Genomic DNA, 26,717 nt, shown 5'->3' on the forward strand with positions numbered 1-26,717 from the left:
TGTGGCAGTAAGGTTGCCTTCGCCTGGACCTTGAATTTTTTTCTCTAGATGGCATGGAGTTCAACATCCAAAAATCAAAAAGTGTCCCTAAACTTCAGACATTAGCTGGACCAGTGCTTCTGTAGCACTTGAGTTGGTGCTCTCTCCCCACAAACTCGGATACTATTGTGGTCTGATGGGTGGATAAGTAGTCTAGTGCCACTGCAGAACATTTCTAATGATGTAGAGACCTTGACTCTTGCCCTCTTGACTTGTGAAAAGCCGAAGTCATACATGTGGCATTTATATGGGAGCTGAGAGATGTTGTGTCCATCAGGTGTTCCAGTGCACAGGCCTCTCTGTGTTCCTTCAAAGAGATGAGATAAGTTTGGTGTTGCACTAAAACCTTTTTAGTTTTTGTAGCTATTCTTAATTATCTTCAGGTTACAATAGGGGTCCTTTCGACTCTATAGCTGCCTGGGTTTACAGGGTAGTTATTCTTGGGAGATCTCCAGCCTGCTGCATTGCTATTATTTGGAATTTAAACTTGTTGCTACAGAAGTTCAGGTGGACACTTGGAGTCCTTTGCATTTCTCTTATGTATATGCATTTGATTCTTTTTTAAACTCTGAAAAGTGACTGACTGTGTAAAAAATGCCACTTACACCTTAGATCTGCTCTTTGTGTGCATTCAGACATACCTGCTTATTTTAGTGACAAATTATTGTTGCTTTTTACTCCTGGTAGCACTGCAGAGCCAACAAAGCTATGGGACATGGAGCTGGGCTCAGCATCAACAGAATTGATAACTAAGTTCTAAATAGTTACACCTGTGCAAACCCACTGAAGGCAGAATTTGGCATCTAGAACCTTTATAACAAGTGATGTGTGAAAAGGAAAGAACCCAGCTTGACTTTCAGAACCCAAGGTGAGTGTGTAGGGCTGACAGTTTAGAAAAAAAAGCTTAATTTGTAAATTGGAAACATCTGACATGGAGTCATTAAGAGCCAATAAATATGGATCACCACAAAGCCACTTTTTATATCTTCCCTCTGTCCCCCCTCCCTAGAGTACAACCACATTTTGAGGTGGTACTTGAAACATAAGTTCTCAGATGTTGGGAGGCCTGTGCTTTCTCTTATAGTCTTTCATTAAAAAGGCTCCAGAGGCGATCCTGGTGATTACAGGCCAGTAAGCCTAACTTCAGCACGAGGCAAATTGGTTGAAATTATAGATGTTGTGAAGGCCAAGCCTATAACAGGGTTCAAAAAAGAACTAAATAAATTCATGGAGGATAGGTCCATCAGTGGCTATTAGCAAGGATGGGTAGGAATGGTGTACCTAGCCTCTGTTTGCCAGAGGCTGGGAATAAGCAACAGGGAAAGGATCACTTGATGATTACCTGTTCTGTTCTGAAGTACCTGGCATTGGCCACTGTCGGAAGACAGCATACTTGGCTAAATGAACCTTTGGTCTGACCCAGTATGGCCATTCTTATGTTTTATGTTCTTAACAGAATTATCAGACAATAGATGAACACAATTTGTTGGGGAAGAGTCAACACAGCTTTTGTAAGGTGAAATCATGTCTCACCAATCTCTTAGGATTCTTTAAGGGGGTCAACAAACGTGCACAGGGATGATCCAGTGGATATAGTGTACTTGGACTTTCAGAAAGCCTTTGACGAGGCCCCTCACCAAAGACTCTTAAGCTGTCAGGGGATGAGAAGGAAGACCCTTTTCTGGATCAGTAACTGGTTAAAAGACAAGAAACAGGATAAGGAATAAGTGGTCAGTTTTCACAGTGGAGAGAGGTAAGCATCAGGGTCTTCCAAGAATTTGTACTGGGACCAGTGTTGTTCAATATATTCATAAATGATCTGGAAAAAGGGATAAGCAGTGAGGAAGCAGATGATACAAAACTACTCAAGATAGTTAGGTCCAAAGAGGACTGTGAAGAATTGCAAAGGTATCTCACAAAACTGGGTGACTGGGTAACACAATGGCAGATGAAATTCAATGCTGATAAGTGCAAAGTATTACATATTGGAAAACATAATCCCAACTATACTTATAAAACAATGGGGTCTAAATTAGCTATTACCACTCAAGAAAGAGACCTTGAAGTCATTGTGGATAGTTCCATGAAAACATCTGCTCTAAATTCAGCAGCAGTCAAAAACGCTAACAGAATGTTAGGAACCATTAGGAAACGGATAGAGAATAAGACAGCAAATATCATAATGCCACTATATAAGTCCTTGGTATGCCCACAGCTTGAATACTGCGTGCAGTTGTGGTTGCCCCATCTCAAAAAAAGATATATTAGAATTAGAAAAAGTACAGAGAAGGGCACAAAAATGATTAGGGGCATGGAACAGCTTCCATATGACAGTAGAGATTGGAAAGACTGCGACTGCTCAGCTTAGAAACAAGATGACTAAGGAGAGGGGTTATGATAGAGGTCTATAAAATCATGAATGGTGTGAATAAAGTGTTGTTTATCTGTTCACAAGACAAGAGCCAGGGGGTCACCCAGAGAAATTAATAGGCAACAGGTTTAAAACAAACATTAGGAAGTACTTCTTCACACAATGGAAAGTCAGCATGTGAAAGTTGTTGTTGTCAGGGATGTTGTGAAGACCAAAATTATAACTGGGTTCAAAAAAGAATTAGATAAGTTAATGGAGAATAGGTCCATCAATGGCTTTTAGCCAAGATGGTCAGGGATGCTCCTTCATTCTCTGGGTCTCTAAACCTCTGACTGCCAGAAGTTGGGACTGGACGACTGAGGATTGATCAATCAGTAATTTGCCCTGTTGTGTTCATTTCCTCTGAAGCATCTGGCACCCAGCCACTGTTGGAAGACAGGATACTGGGCTAGATGGACCATTGATCTGACCTAGTATGGCCATTCTTACATTCTTATTTGATCCTCTTTATGCTCAGGGTATTATCTAAGATTCCTTTAAACCAGGAAGTTGCTAGTATTAGCTTCTGTCCTTTTGTTGGAAGCAGTTTTGATACATGTCTGTGGTGCTCTTTTATGTGTTATGATAGATTTGAGAAAATTAGGTCTTTGGATTCTTTCCCCCCCCCCCCCCCCACACACACACACATGGTGGAAGCTGCCATACAAACTGTAAGAAGCTAATTAATTAATGGCAACTTCCACCCTCTGTATGTGTGTATATGTATCCTCTTACTATATGTTCCATTCTATGCATCTGATGAAGTGGGCTGTAGCCCACGAAAGCTTATGCTCTAATAAATTTGTTAGCCTCTAAGGTGCTGCAAGTACTCCTGTTCTTTTTGCAGATACAGACTAACACAGCTGCTACTCTGAAACCGATTCAGATACTGTTGTTTTTGTACCTTGGCTGCAGAGTGAGACCTCTCTTCATAAACTCTGCACATATTCTCCAGCCATCACCTTTAACGGCTTCATTTTGGATCTTTCTGCATTTGAAGACAATGGGCTAAATTCGCATTGTGTGTGATTTTATTGGAGTTTTTCCCACTTAGACCAAAGTTTAATTGGCCCGTGGAGTATTGATTCATACTCAGAGTACTGGTGCTTTCCTAGTACCTGTCTTATCTTATTTTTTTGGTTTAGGAAAGTGCTAAAATCAGAACAATCAGAATGTGTGGAAAATGTATCTTTGTTTCTGCTGCACTTCAATCTTCATTAAGAAGGAGTGACCTGTAGGTTCCAGATTATTACATTTGAGATGGGGAAAGTATCTATCCATTAAGAGGTAATCAGTTTATCTTTTGTAAGATGTACCCCTCCTAGACACACACAGATCAATGTAAGCTTTTTGAAAAAGCAACCAACAGTAATGTTTTATAAGTGTTATGTAAACTTTGTGTAACAAAATTAATTAATTGGTGCATATTTAATTGGAAACTAACTGAAAACTTTTCTGAGGCTTTCCAGAACCAAATTAAATATTTAGGAACCCCACGCTATTAAAAAGGAGTTGGATTGTCAGTTGGTTTTGTGGATTGTCTCTCCTCCCTCACTAAGTTTTCTTTCATAATTAGAGGTTCCATAACCCCTCCCCAATAGTGAGTTAAGGGAAAGTACAGGACAATGGCAGGTAAGTCAGCCAGTCGCATCAACACGCCAGACTACAAGGCTTGTAGAACTAACCCTTTGTGACCTTCACAAGGGGCTTCTCCAAAGAGAGCCATTTTCCCTGGACTGTAATGGTAAAGAAAAACCTGGCAACGCCTTTGATCAGCAAACCAAAAACAAGTAAAGCAAGAAGCAAATGGATGTTTTTGTGCACAAAACTGCTAAGTCACTGCCTCCCTTCCCTGTGCTGAAAATAGTTCTGCCACCTTACGTAGAACACACAAATATATATTTCTGGGGACACAGAAAATCTTTGTAGCTGAAATACAGAAAATCTTTTATTCAAAAATAAAGGGGAAGCCCATTTATTCCCAGTTACAATTGTCTGAGGGAGCATCATCTAAGCAAAGGAAACAGTTTGCAACCTCTGAGAGTGAAAGAGCCCGTCACACAGTGATACAAGAAGAAAAATTATTTTCAAAAGGCGCGAAAGGGAATTAATCACGTAGCAATTTCAGTGGGAGTTGGGTGTCCATGTTTAGGTTCCTTTTGATAGTCCCAGTGTTAAGACTGGGTTGAGCTTTATTCTGGTATTAATATTACTTTAGTTCTGAACAAAGGTAGCACCTGGCCTCTGCCTTCATAGTAAAAAAACATTATTATATCTCCATATGTAATGTTGTTGTTGTATTATGCTTCTTAATTATTAAGATATCCTCCACATTTGCAAGTTCTTGTGAAAGGAATAATGATTTTTCACAAATACTTTAAATCCTGTTTTTATTTAGTTTGTGTGAATAAAAATTTAACTTTGGAAAACATACTCCAGTTCTAACTTAACTGTGCCAATATTACTTTTGCTCATTTCTTAAAAGGGCGGGGTGGGGGAGCAGTTTTATATTTACCTCCCATCCCTTGTAGGTTCACATGTGCTTGTGTTCATGCCGTATTCTGAAAGCCTATTTTCACCTCTATTACTTCCATTCTTTTAGAGGAGGTACAGTGATTGATGTGTACCCATGCTGTAATCCTTTCACCATCCTCTCACCCAACCAACAACTGCTTCCCTTCAGATCCTTAAACCGGTCTGGGTAAAAAGTGAACACCTCTCCCTGACCTGACGATTTATTTTAATACTCTTCTGTGGCAGCTTCTACCTATGAGACAGTAATTAAGCACTGAGCTTCATTTTACATGATCATAGTTTCTCTGGTGAGGAGATTTTCTCAGTCCCTGGAAAAATCATGGAGCAGGTCCTCAAAGAATCAATCTTGAAGTACTTGCATGAAAGGAAAGTGATCAGGAACAGCCAGCATGGATTCACCAAGGGAAGGTCATGCCTGACTAATCTAATCGCCTTTTATGATGAGATTACTGGTTCTGTGGATGAAGGGAAAGCAGTGGATGTATTGTTTCTTGACTTTAGCAAAGCTTTTGACACGGTCTCCCACAGTATTCTTGTCAGCAAGTTAAGGAAGTATGGGCTGGATGAATGCACTATAGGGTGGGTAGAAAGCTGGCTAGATTGTCGGGCTCAACGGGTAGTGATCAATGGCTCCATGTCTAGTTGGCAGCCGGTGTCAAGTGGAGTGCCCCAGGGGTCGGTCCTGGGGCCGGTTTTGTTCAATATCTTCATAAATGATCTGGAGGATGGTGTGGATTGCACTCTCAGCAAATTTGCGGACGATACTAAACTGGGAGGAGTGGTAGATACGCTGGAGGGGAGGGATAGGATACAGAAGGACCTAGACAAATTGGAGGATTGGGCCAAAAGAAATCTGATGAGGTTCAATAAGGATAAGTGCAGGGTCCTGCACTTAGGATGGAAGAATCCAATGCACCGCTACAGACTAGGGACCGAATGGCTAGGCAGCAGTTCTGCGGAAAAGGACCTAGGGGTGACAGTGGACGAGAAGCTGGATATGAGTCAGCAGTGTGCCCTTGTTGCCAAGAAGGCCTATGGCATTTTGGGATGTATACGTAGGGGCATAGCGAGCAGATCGAGGGACGTGATCGTCCCCCTCTATTCGACATTGGTGAGGCCTCATCTGGAGTACTGTGTCCAGTTTTGGGCCCCACACTACAAGAAGGATGTGGATAAATTGGAGAGAGTCCAGCGAAGGGCAACAAAAATGATTAGGGGTCTAGAACACATGACTTATGAGGAGAGGCTGAGGGAGCTGGGATTGTTTAGCCTGCAGAAGAGAAGAATGAGGGGGGATTTGATAGCTGCTTTCAACTACCTGAAAGGGGGTTCCAAAGAGGATGGCTCTAGACTGTTCTCAATGGTAGCAGATGACAGAACGAGGAGTAATGGCTTCAAGTTGCAGTGGGGGAGGTTTAGATTGGATATTAGGAAAAACTTTTTCACTAAGAGGGTGGTGAAACACTGGAATGCGTTGCCTAGGGAGGTGGTGGAATCTCCTTCCTTGGAAGTTTTTAAGGTCAGGCTTGACAAAGCCCTGGCTGGGATGATTTAACTGGGAATTGGTCCTGCTTCGAGCAGGGGGTTGGACTAGATGACCTTCAGGGGTCCCTTCCAACCCTGATATTCTATGATTCTATGATTTTAAAATCCATTGAGTTATTTTGGTGTCCTTTGCAAACTTTAAAAATACTGTAACAGCCGATCCCTGATTGCAGTTCTTCACAGGGAAAGCATGAGATTCATTACAAATGGTCTTACTCCTGCTTGCACCTCCTCAGAGGCAGACCCAGACCTGTCAGTCAAGGCAGGCTGGAACTGGCCACACCCCTGAAAAACTAGCCATCTGGTTTGAACAGCATCTGTCACCTGCAGGAAGTCTAGCATACCTCCTGCTTAGAGTAACAAGGAAACAAAACGGCCAAGAAGGGATCCTTTTTATTCTTAATATTCAGCTTATTGTATTTTAAGTGTTATTAGGCTGTTTAACTTGGGGGCGGGGAGTCTGCAGCAGGATTGTTAGAAAACTCTCTTCTGATTCAGAGGTAGCTGACCACAGCAACTCCCAGTATAGCATGTCTGGCCAGGCCTCTCTTGCTGGAACAACCTCTCTACTCCTCTGGTTGCCTCTGAGGTATATGGGAAGGGCACAGAATTGCCTGGGGTGACTGGACATTGCTCATACTATGGGCCAGCCATGCCCCACTGCTTTCTCACTCTCCTCCAAATAGCCAGCCCTGGAGGGACGAGAGGGAGAGCACCCAAGAGAAGGAGGAACAAGCAGGAGAGTTGGCAGCAAGGAGCTCGGTAGCTCCACTCCTTATTTCTGACCATTTCCCTTGTCCCCTTTAACAAGTTCTGAGTTAACCCTTATGTAACCACTTCTTGCTGATTCAGTGAGACCAAATAGCTGTGCTGTGTGAAGGCTAGGCTTTCCCTTCCCTTCCCCCAAGCAGGGCTTAGGGCGCATCCATAAAGTTCAAGGAACCCACTTATGGATTATCTCAAGAGTGAACCTTTCAAGTGTTGCTCTTATTTCTATAGGCCCAGAAAGTGCAGTGAGATTCCTTATATTCATCTTCCTGGGAGCAAGGGCAGCTTTTTTCACAGTTGGGGTTGGAGACCGTAGAGGAGGAAACTGAGAATCAGTTTTTAAAATGTAATTTGAAATCATCCCAGATTGGTCGGCTGGGTCTTCAGGAGTGTGGCCATTCCCAATCTCTCTTGATATCAGATTAAATTTAAAATAAAACCCAACAACTTCAGACTCACTTTTATTGTGATGTGACTTCTAAAAAATGCCATTTGAATTTTGCATTACTTGGAATTTTGGAAGTGTCCCTTCTTGACGTCAGAGTTGACATATGCGCTGCTAACAAATACTCTTGTTACATGCAGATAACATTTGGGCTAAGCATAACTTCCAAAATTGAAATGCTTTAATTGGTTTCATCATAAACTTGGCCAATATTTGAAGGAATCAGCAGAGACTTACCCCTCCTAGACATTACATATATACATAACCTAGATATGTGGCCTTCTTCACTCATCTTGTCTGGCTAGATGTTGGATTTAGGGCATTCATTGCTGCTGACATGTTTACTTTCCTTAATATTCTGGAAGTGTTGTAATTGATTGTGTTCTAAGATTGCCTACCCGTCTCTGTTAAAAGCCGGATGTTTGTTCTATGCATTTGATACAAAGATTGGACTCTTTAGCTCAAGTATTGATAGTCTTTTGAGCTCTAGCTTATGTCCTGTACTATGTTTAATATAGCTTTTTTAGGGAGCATGATGATTCATTTATCTTTTTCATTGTTTCTGTAGATGTTTAAGACATACATGAACCTGTCTGTAGTTGGTGTTTGTGCTGCATCAGTAGCTGGCTGAGATATTATAAGAGATTTATGAATTAAGTGTAGGGACTGTGACAATTGGCCCTGGTGTCAAGTGCGTAAATGAGCTATTTTGTAAAATCAGTTCATTTAAGGAGGAAATAATAATGTAATGTTGGTGCCAGAGCTCTGTGAACAAATTCAAACATTGGATACTATGTTCTTGCAGAGCTTTCTCTACACTGTTGTTCAAAGTGACAGGAAAAACTCTTTCCCTTCCGGCAACATATGGTTTTCATAGATCTGACCACTATCAGAAGTAGCTATGTACTTGATGCATAAAATTAGATGGACCAGTTGATTTTAAAAAGTCGATGTATCTATTACAGTATTTAAATTTATTATTGGAACACATTTTATTGTCATCAGTTTTTTGCTTTTTTTCATAATTTAGGATTTTTTCACTTCCACCTGGTTTTTTTGGATTAGTTGGTTATTTTTTTAGGTTCTCTTTTAAAGACCAGTAACATTTTATATATTATATATTTCCATAAATTTGGGAATCTTATGAGGATTCATAGCTGAAGATTTTCAGAATAGTAGTCTTGTATGGGTTTATCTTCATTTCATAACTTCACAAGGAAGTGGTATTTTTATGTTCCTTACATTTTTAGATTAGGTTGAAGTGGGAGTGGGGACTGGCAGACTTATGTGACTTTTTTTATGCATAACGTTCCAAGGCGAATACTTCACTGTTGCCTCTGTAGAGATGATAAACTTACTAAGTGAAGTAGTTACCTTTCTAAACTAACACTCCTGTAAAACCATCTTCTGCCCTCTCACCGCTCCCCCCCCCCCCACCTCTCATGTGCACTTTTGTTTTGAGAAGGCTACTGATATCTTCTTTTGTTTGAGCAAGTCATTTTGCAGTTTTGATTCACTATATTATAGACCATCAAATCTGGCCCTCACATAAATATACATTTTATATATATATATAATCTCTCTCACTCTCACACACACACACACACACACACAGGTTAATTTTAGATAAACTGCAATAATCAAATGTGTAATCTTGAGTTTGGTGATTCTTTGTGGAATTCTGAGTAAGCGTACTTGACAAATTAGAAATGGAATGGGTGGTGGCACATGCTGGTACTGTGATTTAAACACATTGTTTCGATGAAAAATTACGGAGCAACATTTTTTACATCTATGTTATCTTTACCTGATTTCATTGCTGTTCCAAATTAATTGGCAATAAGAGCAGCTTTCCAAATAAGAAAAATTGCTTAGTCCTAGTTATTGAAAGTATTTTTGACAGGGGCTGCAATCTGTTTATTCTGTATTGAATGTAATACCCTATTTATATAAACAATGGTTAAAAACCTTTTGGCTTATTATGTCTTACTGCATTTGATAAACATGGATATTTCCCTGTCTGTTTCCTAATGGAGCTGAACTTCTGATAGCTTGTGTACTAGCTTTGTTGGTTGTCAGCACAACTTTAGACATCCTTGCATGAAATTAGTTGCTGTTTCACAGCTAGCAGGGGACAGTGATGCTATTTTAATTGGCCCTGCAATAGTTGTGGATTTTTTCCTATTGGTGGGAAGAGTTGATAACGTGCCTTTCCTGGTGGCAGAGTGGGGATTTATATTAATATGAATTAATATTTTTCACTGAAAATGACATTCACCACTATTTTTATAACTATTTTAAAGTTCAATAGGTCAGTGAGTTCTGGCCTAGAATTGAGTGTTCCTTTTTTTCCTTTAGTTTCCTGTTGAGTGTTTTTTCAATATCTTTGGTACAGCTACTGGAAAAATCGTGTTTTCAATTTAATCAGGATGTGTAGCTATGGAATGCTATCTATATTGTTCTAAGAGCTAAATTTAGGATGAATAAATATTTATGCTCTTTGGGAATATCAAAATATCTTGGTTCAGCATGTGGAACCATCTTCATTTATATATTTAGATTTACTAAATGTCTAGGTGCCTATACAACTATTAAAAATACAAAAAAGAATACATTTCTTTAAATGAAAGGAAGTACCCAAGGTCACTTTACAATATTACACATTTAATATTAACAAAACAGTCCATTTAACAATTAAGAACTCAAATTAAATCCTTATGAATAGACACTCCAAATCCTAACACACCTTTGAGGTTGTGATTGATTTGTATTTGGTATCTGTTTGTTCACAATTATTTAAAAGTATGCTTTCTATCCTAAAGACAAAACTTAAAATTGACTTCTTAAAACTTTTTTACTTGAATTACTTAGTGCAGTCTAATCTGTTTTTTCTTTAGTCTCAGTAAATTGACTTCATAGAATTTTTAGTAAGTCTCTACATAGTCCCGTGAAGGTGTAAGCTCTAAAAGGCAAGGATTGTCTTTTTTGTTTTGTCTGTACAGCACTTAACAAAATGATGTCCTGGTCCATGACTAGGGCTTCTAGGCACCATAGTAATACAATAAAAAGGAACTAAAAAGAAGAAATGATTGGCTAGGTTATGCAAAATTGGGCTATAGTTTATACACACAATGTTGGTGCAAGTTCCCAGGGAAAAGGAATATATCCTGTTTTGAAGTATTAAGGCTAGGAGCACTTATTGTACACAGTTGTAGTGACAGTCAGAATAATTGCAAATTCTTCTTCGAGTACTGGTCCCTATGTGTATTCCACACATGGGTACACATGTGCACCTTACACCTGAGATCAGAGATTTCTAGGAAATAGTGTCTGTTGATTTGCAAATGTACAGTTTTCTCCTCGTGCTCTGAATCGAGGGTATAAGGGGAAGTGAAGACCAATGTGTTTCTATTTCCTTCTTACCGTGGTATGGTCTGAGTCACAATCCTCTGTGTCCAAAACTATTTTCATCTAACGTCTAATCTGTAAATACATGTGTTGTGCATAGTTTTGGTATTTAGTCTTTTAATGTTTATAGTTAGTGTAGTTCTCCCCACCTCAGGGAGTTTTCCCCACAGAGAAAGGCCATGCCCAGAGTTGAGAGGTTCAGGAACTGTATCTGCTGTATCTGCTCCTTCTCCATCAGTGATAAAACACCAGCGCTGCCTTTACTGCTTTGGGGAGGCTCAGATCACTGCCAAGTTGTCACTTATTCCCTCCCCAAACCCACAAGAGATGAGAGCTCCATCTGCAGAAACATTTCATGGAGAAGTCAATGAGACCTCAGTTGGATCCAGGCCTGGGAGATTCCCCTATACAGCAGCCTCAGCCTCAGACAGCACCTGTCTATGCATGACCCCTGGCGCAGAGGCCAAAAACATTAAGCCTAAGAAACTCTCTCACGAAAGTAGGGGACATGAGGATAAATATAAGCATTCCCATTAGATCTGCTCTAAGAAAAAGAATCCCTGTCTGCCTCAGTCCAAGTTGCACAAGTCCTTGCATGCCCTCCTAAAGACCCCGGTTCTCATAAATCTTCGCATAGAGAAGAGAAGTTGCAAAGGAAGAAGGATCTGTTGGTTCTGGCTCTGGCTCCGGCTCCAATTCACAGGCTAACAGATGGGCGCACACAGTCTCTGGTTGGAAGTTCTATGTTGGACTTCCATTCGATGGCACCAACGTACTTCAGAAAGGATATGCCAAGAGCTGTCTTCTTAGATATGCTGTATCCATTGGTCCAACCTCCTTGTCTCCTCAAACTCACCAGAGCATATTTTTGTCTTACCCTACCTACAATCTCCTGTTCTTTCAGGTCCGTTCCTCCTCCTGACAACACCTCAAAGAGAGATGGCCTCTCTCGTACCCCATCCACAGACCGGAGCATGCTTCCACCAGTACTATAGGTAGAATTTGAACCTACCTTTTCATAAGATGAGTCTGATGTTCTGGAGAATCTTCACCCCTTTGAGAGAGTCCAGTCTGGATACAAATTCCTCAGTCTTGGAGCTGCCTTCCTCCCAGAAATGGCTACCCAGGGACTGTTGGTGTCCAAAACCTTGGGGTCCTCCTCAACCAGTCAACGCTTCATACTGGCTCTGCTGGGGCTCATAGATCCATATACTAGATTCCCTGGATCTGAATGAGAATCACACCATCCCTCTTCCCCGATCAGTACTGCCCAGCCCATCAAAGTACACAGAGGAGGAAGTTGAGTTGGCTCCGCTGGACAGTTCCAAGAGGTGTGTCATCCTCAGCACCAGATCAGGTAGTTGCTCTGTCATGCCTGTCTCCGCCTGATGACCGCAGGCAATACTAGGAACTCTTGTAGAGGGTGGCAATGAAGCTCAGGATCCCTCTTGAACAGGTCAGTGACATGTAACATAGACTCCCAGACACCTTAAAAATCTCTGGCCGTAGCATGGTGGCCCTCCCAGTAAACGAGGCCATTAATGGAATCTGCCAGGGCAGTATTCCATGCCCCAGCCTCCTGTGCCCTGAAAGGGGCTAAAAACATTATTTTATTCCAGCTAAAAGGGGAAAGTTCTTATTTAGCCAACCAGTGCCCAATTCCTTGGTGGAGCAGGCAGTCACAGAAAGATCCAGGTGGCGTCAGACCAAGGCAACTCTGTCAGATAAGGGTGCTAAATACCTTCCTCCCCAGAAAATCAAGGCATCTTCACTGATCAGCCTTCAATTCAGAATTGCTAACTACCAGGCCCTGTTAGCAAAATATGAATTCACAAATTAATCCGTATTTCTGGAATTCAAGGGCAAACTTCCACTGGAGGACAGGGCTCAATTCCAAGCCTTCATTCTTGAAAGCAAATTTTTTCTCCAAATGGTGGTGTATGCAGCTGACACTGCATCCAGAGTGATTGCCATGGCTATAGTCATGAGGCGAGAGACCTGGCTTCACTCTTTGGGGTTACCTAGGGAAGTTCAGAATACCAGTGAGGACTTGCCCATTGATGAGTCTAATCTCTTCATTGAAGAGACAGGTGAGTCGCTACACCCACATAAGGACTCTAGGACAACCCTACTCTCCCTGGGTATTTACACCCTGGCTTCAGAGAGAAGGCACCATAAGCAGGTTTATAAGCTTAGACCACCTCTTCAACACTTTTATCACCTGTGTTCTTATGAACTGTCACGTAAGTGCAAGAGGGTACAAAAACCCAGATTTGTGACTTCTTCCACTTCAACTGCTGCCACGCAAGCCCACCCACCATCCAGGTGTTCCTTTTGATGGGATGCTCAAGAGCCACATTCCTCTATTAATGCCATCCTTCACTGCCCCCCAAACCTGTGTTGGCCACCTCATCCACTTTACTCACAACTGGAGGGCAGTAAGGTTGTACAAGTGGATGCTAAGGATTATTCACTCCAGCTACACAATCAAGTTTGTGTCTCCTCCCCATCACAAACCCCCTTTTTAGGGACCACTCTTATTCAGAGGACCTCCATCAGGAGGTGGAGTCTCTTCTTCAGCAAGGGGCTATAGAGCACAGGCCACCTCAACATCAAGGGAAAGGGTTCTATTTCCCATATTTCTTTTTCCCCCAACAAAATCAGAGGTTGGAAACCAATTTTCGATCTATGACCACTCATCATCTTTGTTTGAAAATCCAGAATTTCTCATGGTCACATTGGCATTAATAATGCCTTTTCTCAAGGAGGGCACATGGTTTGTGGCTCTTGTTATGAAAGATGCCTCCTTTCATGTGTGCATTCTCTCATCCCACAATAGGTTCCTCAGATTCTTGGTAAGACAAGATCCAATACCAATTCAGAGTGCTCCCATTCAGTCTAACTACAGAATCCAGGGGCTTCACAAAGGACTTCAGTGGTGGCAGCCCAGATGAGCTTGGCAACTGGCTTCTGATGGGTAGATCCAGCAGAAAGGTTCAGTTGTCTACCCTATTCCTAATTCGTCTGCTACCTTCCTTGGTCAATATGGAAAATTCCACTTTGATTCCCACAAAGACCATAAACTTTATAGTTATATCAAACTAAGTATGTAGTGTAGATCAAGTCTTAGCTGTGAACAACTTGGTAAGACAAGTCACCCTCAGACCACAGTCAAGGTCTGCCTTTCCCTACAAGGCCACAGGGCCTCATGTATTTATGTAACACCGTTTGCCAGGCTCCACTTCCATTACCTACAGGCCTAGCTGTGGTCTGCGTATGCATACTAGGGCAACAATTCCCACAAAGGTCATGGCTTCTGTAGTTTGGAGGATAGAGCCAAGTGCGTGTGTGGGAGACCCTTTCCTTACACCCACACCTGATGTGACCATTATCACAGATGCATCTCTCATAGTTAGGGGAGCCCACATGGATAAACACATTGCACAAGGCACTTGGTCTCTTAGGATGCCAGGATGCATATCCGCCTACTAGAGAGTGGTACGTCTAGCCTGCAATGCATTCCTTCCACTCATTTGGTCCCACCATATCCAGATAATGTCAGACAACATGACAGCTGTTTTCTACATAAACCAGGTGGAGCAGGATCCCTTCTTCTCTCTGAAGCAACATATATACCTTCTAGGTGTACAGAACTCTGGCAGACCGTCTCGGCATATACTTCTCCACAGACCACGAATGGGAGCTATGTTGTTGTGTCGTAAACAAGATCCTCACCTATTCTTGTACCCGTTTGCCTCCCAGACAGACAAAAAGTTTCCTCTGTACTGCTCAAGAGCAGCTCTGGGCTAAGGCTCTAGTGTAACACCCGTCTAGATGAACTACCTCAAGTATGCCTTTCCTCCTATCCCAGTGATATCACAGGTCTTACAAAAGATTCACCATAGTAGAGCTTGGTTCATTCTTATCACGCCCAACTGGCCCAGGCAGTTTTGATTTTCAGATCTTCTATGAATGTCATGCCAGTGAGTGGTCAGATACCTCAACCCAAGCTCTTTTCATCTCACGGTTCCACCTCCATATTTCGATGGGTGTCAGACCTGGAACATTCATGTTCAGAGTTTCTTCAATGTATTCTCAAGCAAAGTAGAAAGGACTCCATCAGAAAATGCTATCTGGGCAAAGGGAGACATTTCTCCACCTGTATACAGCAGAACCATATCCCCTGAATTCACAGGAATTCCTGTTAGTCCAGACTATCTACTCACCCTCCAGATATCAGGTCTTTCCATTCTCTCGGTGCAGGTCCATCTTTCAGCAATCAGTACCTTCCATCCTTCATTTGAAGACTATACTGTTTTCACTCATCCCACTACAACCAGATTTCTGAGGGGCCTCATTAGGACATTGCCACCAGTGGCAAAATGAACAACTTAGTGGGATCTTAATCTTGTTCTTGCAGTACTTACCAGACTGCCTTTTGACCCACTCACCACCTGCTTAATGTCCTATCTCTCTATGAAAGTTGCCTCCTTAGTCACCATCACATCTGCCAGAAGAGTTAGTGAACTGGAGACGCTTATGGCAGACCCATCATACACCGTATTTCATAAAGAGAAGGTTTCCCTTCATTTCCACCCAAAATTCATCCCTTAGATAATTTCTGAGTTTCATATCAATGAACCTATTCACACACCAGTATTCTTTCCAAAACCTCATGCTTCCAATGAGGAGATACTAGTTTACTCTCTCTGTATCCAATAGGCTTTGGGGTTCAACCTGCATGGAACAAATCAATTCGGAGAACACCTAGACTATTTTGTTTCTTTAGGGATCAACCTAAAGGACAAGCGTTACCTGCTCAGAGACTTTCTAAGTGGCTCTCTAGCTCATCCTTGTATTGTTATCAACTGACTCATATTCCTCTCCCGGAGTGCCCACTCCATTAGAGCAAAACAACTTCTTCTGCAGCTTCTCTTCGAGACCTAGCTAGGACATATGTAGGATGGCTACCTGGAGCTCCATCGTTTTTACTTTCACCAAACATTAGACAATAGTCCAGACCTCTTCTGCAGATTCAGCTGTGGGGACAGGAGTATTAGACATCTATACCAACTGCATCCTCACCCCTCCCCTTGTTTGATGACTGCTTAACAGTTGCCCATGTGTGAAATACACATAGGGACCAGCACTCACAGAAGAAATTGAGGTTATTTATCTGTAACTGGAAGTTTTTCGAGATGTGTGGTCCCTGTGTGTGTTTCACTATCCACTCTCCTTTCTCTCTGTTGCGGATCATGACTGGATTCAGGGTAAGAGGGAACTAGAAAGGCATCTATCTGCACTACCCCTTATACGTTTGGCTCAGAGGATGAGGAGAACAGTGTATGTGTGGACCAACAGACACTACTTGCTAGAAATATCCGACTTCAGGTGCATGGTGCACATGCGTATCCACATATGGAATACAGATAGGGACTACACATCTCAAAGAACCTCCAGTTCCAGATAAGTAATCTCCATTTTTCAAATTAGACCACCAGTTTAGATTAATATGATCAGCTCTAAACAATATGTCTATTATATAATTACTAAAATAGTGTATAGCACTTTAAAATATTAACCAAATATTATATTAAAAAACTTTAAACTACTTTGTTGATATCATTATATGAGAAATTGTTAAATTTTGGTGGGTGGTTCTTCTGTGATCCAATTTGGTCTAACTAAATTCCTTTGTAGAGCAATGTTGAATAATAAACGAGTGAAAATAATACTTTCCATGCTCTGCTCAAGTGTATAACTAATAATCTGTGGCCGGTAGAAACCAGGATCTGGAACAGAAGTGGAGGCTATTCCAAAAACACAGGGGTGCCTGTAAGGAAAAGTAAATAAGGATTTTTACTATGTGGCTTAGTGTGCAAACACAGCAGCAACACTGACACACAAATGGATAATTCACAGTGAAGGCTGACACTCCCATCATTAATTTGTTCCTTTATGTATGACATACGCATTGTATATGTTCATATCTGTGCATGATCTTGCATACCAAGCACATTGGAACTTAGACATGACAGGATGATGTATGGATGGAATGTCTGCTTTAAATCTGGATATCCCTGGCCAGTTTAGATTTCAGTATTAAATTTAGTACTTCCGTATTAGAAACGGGTTATATTGGACATGCCCATATGTCCCAAAGAAAGCCAAAACACCAACAGTGTGGAAAATCATTCCTGATATCAAATTAGGTGATTGGTTGAACACTGCATAGTAACAATACAGCAACTCCTCACTTTAACGTTGTAGTTTTGTGCCCAAAAAATGAGACTTTAAGTGAAACAATGTTAAGTGAATCCAATTTCCCCATAAGAATGAATGTAAATGGGGGGGTTAGGTTCCAGGGAAATATTTTTTTTGCCATATAGTACAGTACTATAGTTGGGAGGTGCAACCACCTTACCCCACACAGGGTACAGCCCCCCTGGCACTGGAGACAATGAGGCAGGCAAGGAGGCTGAAGGTGTTGTAAGCTAGGAGAAGCATGTTGTGCAGCAGCAGCTTCCCCTACTCTGCAAGCAGCTGTGGGGGGCTTAACCCTCAGCCTGCCCAGTCCACCCCTCCCCCCCAACCCTCCTCTTCTTCTCCCCTTTTACTCTGCACACTGCATCCTTGCTCCTCCCCCCTCCCTCCCCTGCCTCCTGCCTGCAGCAATCAGCTGGCCTGCAGCATTCAGGTGGTAGGAGGGAGGGGGGAGGAGCGAGGACTTGGCGCGCAGCCTCCCCCCTCCCTCCCCTGCCTCCTGCCCATGGCAATCAGCTGGTTTGCAGTATTCAAGAGGCAGGGGAGGGTGGGGGAGCCTGTGCGCCAAGTCCTCGCTCCTCTCCCCTCCCTCCTAAACACCACAAGCCAGCTGATTGCCATGGGCAGGATGCAGAGGGAGGAGGGGGAAGGCTCTGATCTGTGGGGTCTGCTGGCAGGCGGGAGGCGCTGTGTGTGGGTGGGCGTAGGGGAGCTGATAAGGGGGCTTCTAGCTATGGACAAAGCAGGCACCCAAGCGATGTTATAGCAAAACATTGCACAACTTTAAATGGAGCATGTTCTGTAATTGAGCAGGGACGTAAGATGGAAACAACATTAAGCGAGAGGATGTTAAGTGGGGAGTTACTGTATTTGCTGTAGAAAAGATTGGTGCATATCTGAGTTTAATATTTTTATGTGCACTTTCAGAGCAATCCTAATGGATGTGATATGGAGAGAAATGTGGTTATTTATCCCACTCCCTAAATAGCCTTCTCTTTCATATTATAAATATTTATTAACATGACAATGAAGTTGCTGGTGGTAAACTTGATATGGCTTCAATTTTTGTGTGAATGATGGCTACGAATGCCATCCCCAGCTTTTGAGCAAGTTACCTTGAAATCAGTGGTTCCCACAGCGTTTTGTGGAACTCGAGTTGTCTGCAGAGCACGTGCTGGTGGTCTGCAGAAAGCCATCTCATCACATAGTTGTGGTTCATTCCTTACTGTTTTCCCCAATAGACTGAAAAGCAGCTAAACATTTTTGTTTTTTTTTTTATTTTACTTTTCCAAGTATACAATTGCTGTGGTTGCCACAGTGAGGCTATTTAGTTGTCAATGCGCAGGAAAGTGGTCCTTAAGACAATCTATTTCAAAATATGGTCCACGTAAAGAAAAAAATTGGGAAGCCCTCATATTCATAAATCATTAGAGATTTACTGATTAGCTGATTAGTGTTAATTCCCCAAGCATTGACTATTATACTAAATTACTTGATTCTGCATGAGATTATAGGCATAATTGTTTTTGTTTTGAAAGATTTTGTAGTCTCATCTAAACATGAGAAGTAATAAAGTAGAAGGGTAAAAGAGATTGTGAACAGATACTTTAAAACACAAGGGGCCAGTTTCTTATACCCTTTTCACCACCATTGTTCCCAGTGGGATCAATGAGACTGTTTCTGGAGAAAGTGCTACTTACTAGAGCAAAGGTTTCAGAATCTGGCCTATGGAAAACTGACTGAATAAGGTTTTTTGCTAATAGTTTTGAATTATGCTTTTGCTGTGTGGGTTTTCTAATCTCTGTTTTAGACTTTGTCTACTCTAGCACAGCATTGTTGTGAATACGTGAGACTCTGTCTAACTCTGTTTTGTTTTGTCTCAGTCACATTGATCAAACAACAACATGGCAAGACCCTAGGAAGGCGATACTTTCACAGATGAATGTTACAGCCCCCACCAGTCCTCCAGTGCAACAGAACATAATGAATTCAGCATCAGGTAAGCAAACATATATAAATATTTTTCTATTTATATTTCCAAGAAAGGCATTACAAATGCATGAACAACTTTTTGACAAAATTTCAACTTCTGCAATAACAAAGTACAATTCCTCTCAATGTCCCTGCCCTTACTAGTTTCTTTCCACTAATTTAGAAACATTATATTTCTTTCCTTTTTAAAATGTAAATGCATAAATCTTGATGCCTTAAGCAACTGGATGACGTGAGCTGAACCGATGACATGAATTTGTAACATCAGCATAAGTGTAATTTAATTTTTGTTGTGCTTTCTAATGGAGGACACTAACTTTTTAAGAGATGAGGTGGTAAACTAAATCTTCCTCCTAAATATTAAATACGTTGTTTATTTTCTTTTCTCCCCTTCAGAGGTGTGCTTGCACATATCCTCCTGCCTTTTTGAATTTTGTTCTTCCCACCTGGCTGTTTCTCTCACATCTGTTTTTGAAGATCTCCCCACAAAAAGAAAAGTCCTTTTGGCAGAGGAAATGCAATGTTTTCCTTCCTCCTCCTCCACTCCTAAGTTCCCATATCATGGTGACCATTCCTTTAGCTGATGGAGTACCATATTTGGCTTCTCCTGGAGCCTGTCAACACAGGTTTTTCAGCTAGCTTGTGGGGCATCACTCGAGAGTAATGCAAGGTGCACACTCCCATAGGCTAAAATTCACTATTTTCCACGTGCTCCCTGGCCCTGCTACTCTAGCGAGCAAGCAAATCATCTTGGTCCCATTGCTAATTTGTGATAGCTGTTGTGGCTTTCCTCATGTTTTGTCTGCTCCTTCCTCTCCAAGTCTAATTTTTATTTTGTCTGCCTCTTCATCACCATTACATCCTCAAGATCATTCTTGTGCCTCTTTGGTCCTCTGCATATAGATTCATATATTCCAATGCTAGAAGAGACCATTTTGATCATCTAGTTCTGACTTCCTAAATAACGCTGTCCATTGAACTTTCCCAAAATAATTCCTAGAGTATATCTCTTAGAAAAATACCCAATCTTGATTTAAAAATTGTCAGAGATAGAGAATTCACCACAACCCTTGGTAAATTGTTTCAGTGGTTATTTACGCTCACTGTTAAAAATGTGTGCCTTATTTCCAGTCTGAATTTATCTAGCTTCAACTTCTAACCATTGGATTATGTTTTACCTTTCTCCGCTAGATTGAAGAACCCATTATTAAATATATAGTCACCATGTAGATACTTACAGACTGTAACCAAATCACCCCTTAACCTTCTTTTTGTTACTCTAAATAGGTTGAGCTCCTTGAGTCTATCACAGTAAGGCATGTTTTCCAATCTTTTAATCATTCTCATGGCTATTCTCTGAACCTTCTCCAATTTATCTGCATCCTCCTTGAACTATGGGTACCAGAAAAGCATACACTATTCCAGCAGCAGTCGCACCAGTGCCAAATAGAGATAAAATATCCCCTCTGCTGCTCGAGATTCCCCTTTTAGACGAGCCTGCATCTGATTCCCTGCTTAGACAAGTTTGTATCTGTTTTATGCTGCTGCTTACACACTACAGACAGCAGCAAAAGATTAATAGGCAAAAGATGAGATTGAACAGTTTGTGGCTGTGACTTTTGAAGGGGAGGCAAGTCAAGCCATTGTCTTGACTTACTGCTGGCGAGGCAATGGGATGGGATAGCACTCTGAGTTCAGTCGGAGTTCCCCCATCCCCGAAACAAATGAAGAGATCTTAGATGGATTTAAGGAGGTCATGGCTGAGTGCAGTTAAAAATCCCAAGATTTCTCTTATCTGAAAAGATAATCTAACTCAGCCATGACTTTTCCGTTAATGTATGGAATGTATGATGGGAAAGTTACAGACATGATTCCCCTGCAGGATTCTTTATCTGGAGACTTCAGAGGAATAGGGAACGGGAGAAATGAGGCATTCCCACTATCACAACCCTGATTTATTTATCTCTCTGCTTATACCAGAGAACTAAATTTTCACTGCTGAACTGTGCTGTTCTGTATTTTAAGCTGTCTTTAAAGACTTTCATCTCACCTTATTGCAGAGATTGAGAGGAAGAAAGTGATGTCGATATTCGTGAAGTGGCACACAATGCAAACTTAAAGTTTATCCTAAAATTGACATTTCTCTTTGGTGTCTCATACTTCTGGGAAAATAACCTTGTTTAATGCAAGTGCATGAATGTTCATGACTTAGTCTGTTTTTTTTTTTAAATAGGGCTTTCCGCATTGTAGATCAGTCTAGTAAATTCTCCTCCCAAAATCTGATTTTGATCAGCTCTGTAAAGAAACTGTGTAAAAATTAACACAGGGTTCTTGTGTATTACCAAAAAAGATTATCATATTTTTGTCTGGTTTGACTATTGAACTTAGAAAATGAGATGCCAAGTAAACACTTCAGCTGACATTTTTTTTTAACCCTTTTAATTCGCTTGGAGAGTTGATAGTTCCAAAATTTTCTTGTATTTAACAAAAGTACATTGTGAGAGAATTGAATTCTAGGACTGCATTCATTGTAAATTGATGCTACTATTGACAACCCAATTTGATTTAATGTACCTAATGTATTAAAATTGATTTTTTTAAACTATACTTTCATATTTTGCCACATATACATTGTTCTTTTACTTTGTTGCTGAGTTTGGTAATTAATGCATTCTTAAATGTGTGACTAAAGAGAGTGGTTTCAGAGTAACAGCCGTGTTAGTCTGTATTCGCAAAAAGAAAAGGAGTACTTATGGCACCTTAGAGACTAACCAATTTATTTGCTCATGCTCAAATAAATTGGTTAGTCTCTAAGGTGCCACAAGTACTCCTTTTCTTTTTTCTTAAAGAGAGTGGGAAATGAAAGGATGAAATGGGCAACTGCTAAGTATCTTCCCTTTGTGGGAGCAAGGATTGTTTTTCTGTGTTAGTACAGCACACAGGACAATGGGACCTCAAGCTTTTTGGTTGCTACCATAATGTAAATATTTACTATTACTAGTAGTAATGATCTGAATAGTTTTCTTAAGTTTCCTGATTTGAATAGTTATCCTCAGGAATTGGTTTGTAAGGGTGGAAAGTAAAGTTTTTTGATGCCTTGATGCCAAAAGTTGGGATTTGCTGGCATGAATATTGTTACTGGCAGTGAAATGTGATCTAATGCTTCTTGTTCCAGAGATCTCAATACTCTTTTTAAAAAAAAAAAAAAAAAAAATGGTTAGGCAGATGGCTGCACTCTTCCTGGTTTGAGCTTGTTCCAAGTAACCTGCCTAAATTTCTTGAACCATACTGGTGGGAAGGGATGTTGCAGTATTAAAGACAAAATAATCTATGTAATCTTCCTGTGTCAAATTGGATTAAATGAAGTAATAGAAAATTCTCCGTCTCATCAACAATGGGAAGAAATAACTTGTTTTTGTATGTGGTCTATTTACTAGTAGAAATTGGTCTTTATAGTTGTTTCTGGACTCCTCTGCTGTGCCACTGAAAGACATACCGATTGAGAGTTCTACAGCAGATGTTTACAACCTTTTTCTTTCTGAAGCCCCCTGCCCCGCCAACACGCTATAAAAACTCCACGGCCCACCTGTGCTATAACAACTGGTTTTCTGCATATAAAAGCCAGGGCCAGCGTTAAGGGATAGCAAGCCGGGCAATTGCCTGGGACCCCATGCCACAGGGACCCCTGCAAAGGTACATTGCTCAGGCTTCAACTTCAGCCACAGGTGGCAGGGCTCAGAGCCCTGGGCTTCAGCCCCAAGCAGTGAGGCTTCGGCTTTCTACCCTGGGCCCCAGCAAGTCTAATGCTGACCCTACTTGATGGCCCCCCTGAAACCTGCTCATGGCCCCCCAGGGGGCTCCAGACTCCTGGTTGGGAACCACTGTTCTATAGAAAAAGCTGCATAGCTTTGGTAAGTCTCTTATTAAAGTGATATAAGGTGCTCAGGCACCTTAGTGAGAGACAGATATACATTTCAAAATAAAAATAACCGTGTCAGTTTTCTATGCTATCATAGTCGATAGAACTGGTGTGGAAGATTTTGCACAAAGGAAGTGTACAAGTAACATAATTGTGTCCTTTGAATCATTAATTTTACCCATCAGGCCACTCAATTTGCCCTCTTCAGCCAAACATGTAGAGACATTACAAATGTAATTTGGCAATAGATTTTTTTATTTTAATGCTGTCCATCAATTCCATCAGTGTTCTCGTTTCCTTCCTTTTGCCTTTTATCTCCCTCCCCCCCCCCCCCCCCGGGAATTAATTTTCTTTAGTGGTATTTGGTAGAAATCCTCAGAACTTAAAGCTACATTTTAAGTGACTGTTAAATTAGGTTAGAATTTAGCGAGAAAATGGCAATGTGAGAGAGGCGGACAGAAGCAAATATGTAGTTTATAGCTCCTTGTGGGTAATATAGCAGCAAATGAACCAGGGCCCTGTGGAGGGTGTAAATTTCAACTACCTTTATCTCGAGGATTCCTGCTCATTTTTAGCTTCAAATTTACCTTTTCTCCGTATAGTTCATGATATTGTGTACACTGTAAAAACTGGATATTATATGTGCTTATCAGAAAAATTATGAAAAATGTGTGTAAGAGCTCATCATACGTTGGGCTACATTTATTTAGAGGGGTGCTGCTCATTTTGGGAACTTGTCATGAAATTGAGCCATGGAAGGTTTACGACTCTGGTGAGAGTCTCATGCTAGAAGATTGAGATTTGAAAAGTAGTGGGGGTGAGGGAAGAAAAATTCCCTGCAATATGTTTTGTTTTTTCTCATGTAACAACAAAGGTGAAGGATGTACAAAATTATTCCATGTGCATCTTTTTAGACTCTGTTCCCATGTAGTGTTGGACATCTTGGTGGATTTGGACCATTTGATATTACGAAGCACCTAAAAGTTTTTGATTGATAGGATCACATAGTTGGCTGGCTGACGGTTATAGATAGTTATAAAGAGAAGCTATTCCACTGTCTCCCTTGTGAATTGCTCAGAAATTTTTATTTAAAAATAAACCTTCAAGGTGTTTTATAATAGCACTATCTGGATTAGCTGACTTTTACTACTAGAGTTTAGCTGTTGCTTTAGTTTGACAAATTGTGGATTTATGGACTGTTTGGTCTTAATTACTTACTTGTTATCAAGTTGGCAGATGTAAGTATTTATGTACATACCTCCACTTGCTGTATGTATCACCCTTAGAAGAAATGTCTTGTTCCCTTCCTGCCCTATCTCCATCTCTATTTAAAAATTAGACATTGTAAGATTTGCTCACTATACATTAATAAAACTTGTTTGATCTACCTTCTGTCCTCTTTTTCCACCCCTTCTGGCAACTACATGTTCTGTGTTTCCTTAATTTATACCCTCAGTTATTCAGGGCAGGGACAGAATCTCAATACTCTCTATAGAGGATAACTTGTGTTTGGAATTGGAATCTAGTTTTTTGAAAATTTTGTCCAGATAGTGTCAAAGTTAACAAAGATGAATAGAACAGGAAGAAGGCTCATTTCCATTGCAACAGGATGTTGTTTGCATTGGGAAGGTGTTTGTGATCAAACATTTTATATTGGATAAAGCAGTCATTGAAATTGCCAATATCTACATCGGAAAAGAAATATGTACTCTGTACACTACACATATATATGAGTGAGAATTTCAGAAGCACTCTGCTCCCATTGAAGTCAGTGGAACTTCTATAATTATATAGGAAATATACTTGACACCTTCAGGTCTTCTGTCTGTCATCTTCCTCCCCTCCTTCTTCTTCCCTCCCCCCCCCCCACCCCCCCGGTGTGTGTGTGTGTGAGAGTGTCTGCTGCTCTACCTCTTCTCCACCCTTTGAGTTTTCCACCTGGTGAGTGGCTCAATATTTGCTTTGCTATTGCTCAGTCAGCTATACAATGAAAGTGACATGATTCTGTTTAGTTTCACAGTTGTTCAGAAAACTAAACAGCAATGAACGCAGACAGGACTCTGGTTAGTTTTCGCTCTGCAGTGTGGCGAAGCTATGAGCAACAGCAGAGGCATGGGAGCTCTTTTACAGACTCGAGAAGAAAGCACTGTAGCAGATAGCAGCAGTTTTGTTTTCTGCAGAAGTTGATGGCACTTCCCAAGGAAGGTTTCCTACTCTACAGCTAAGTGAGCAAGCTCTTTTTTTTTTTTTCCCAAGCCCTGTTCACGGATATCCTGTTAATCTAGAAATGAAATTCTGCTCATGGCTCCCTTGGTCTGGGACTAGTGGGCTGATTTTCACTCTCAGGTCCACACAGGCAGATGGACTGCCATCTGTTGGAGTTTTGCTTCCAGGGTATCTTACTTTTAGGAACTACCTGCCCCCAAACACTTAAGTGCAGTAGAACGTTTGCTTTACATCCATTAGGACATGGAGTTTTCGCTAATCTTCATCATAGTCATCTGAATTTGAATGGTTTTGCCTGTCTAGCTGTCATCTCCTGGCTCTGGGACTAGGGGATAGGTGAGATTGTCCTTTTCTGGAGTCTGGTGTCATTGGGATGCATGGATTAAGAGGTGACTGGTGTGGAGAAAGTAAATAAGGAAGTGTTATTTACACTTCACAACACAAGAACTATGGGTCACCAAATGAAATTAATAGGCAGCAGGTTTAAAACAAACAAAAGTAAGTATTTCTTCACACAGCACACAGTCAACCTGTGGAACTCTTTGCTAGAGGATGTTGTGAAGGCTGAGACTATAACAGGGTTAAAAAAAGAACTAGATAAGTTCATGGAGGATAGGTCCATCAATGGCTATTAGCCAGGGTGTGCAGGGATGGTGTCTGTAGCCTGTTTGCCAGAAGCTGGGAATGAGCGATAGGGGATGGATCACTTGATGATTAGCTGTTCTGTTCATTCCTTCTGAAGCACCTGGCATTGGCCACTGTCGGAAGCCAGGATACTGGGCTAAATGTGGACTTTTGGTCTGACCCAGTATGTCCATTCTTAAGGTCTTATGTTCTGATGGTCTTAGATGTGGGGAGAGCAAGGTTAGTTCAGTGGTGATGGTGTTAGTCTGGGACTTGAGACCTGTTTCCAGTTCTCTACACTGCTACAGACTTCTTATGTGATCTGACCCTAGCAGACAGGTTAATTCCTTGGGCTTCAGAATTCTGGTGCACAAATCCCATTAACAGTAGACATGGGTATTTTCACATCTGTAAACAGTTTTTGGAAGTGGTGCATCTCCACCAGTAGCTCATGAGGAAGACTGAGCAGCTTTGTGTTATATATAATTATCTAGTTACTTGGTTTACACGTTTTGTGTGTATAGCTAGTTGCTGAGGTCAGT

General features: G+C 41.2%; 1 protein-coding gene across 8 annotated transcripts in view; it reads left to right on the plus strand.

Annotated features, from left to right (window-relative positions):
• Positions 1-26,717, plus strand: part of YAP1 (Yes1 associated transcriptional regulator) — a 151,736-nt gene that overhangs the window by 44,960 nt on the left and 80,059 nt on the right. For all 8 annotated transcript variants that reach the window (XM_077808513.1, XM_077808530.1, XM_077808522.1 and 5 more), the window contains exon 3: positions 19,298-19,413. In XM_077808513.1, the coding sequence (XP_077664639.1) occupies positions 19,298-19,413 (116 nt within the window). The remainder of the gene's footprint in view (positions 1-19,297; positions 19,414-26,717) is intronic.

This window comes from Eretmochelys imbricata, chromosome 1, assembly GCF_965152235.1.
Source record: "Eretmochelys imbricata isolate rEreImb1 chromosome 1, rEreImb1.hap1, whole genome shotgun sequence".
NCBI lineage: Eukaryota > Metazoa > Chordata > Testudines > Cheloniidae > Eretmochelys > Eretmochelys imbricata.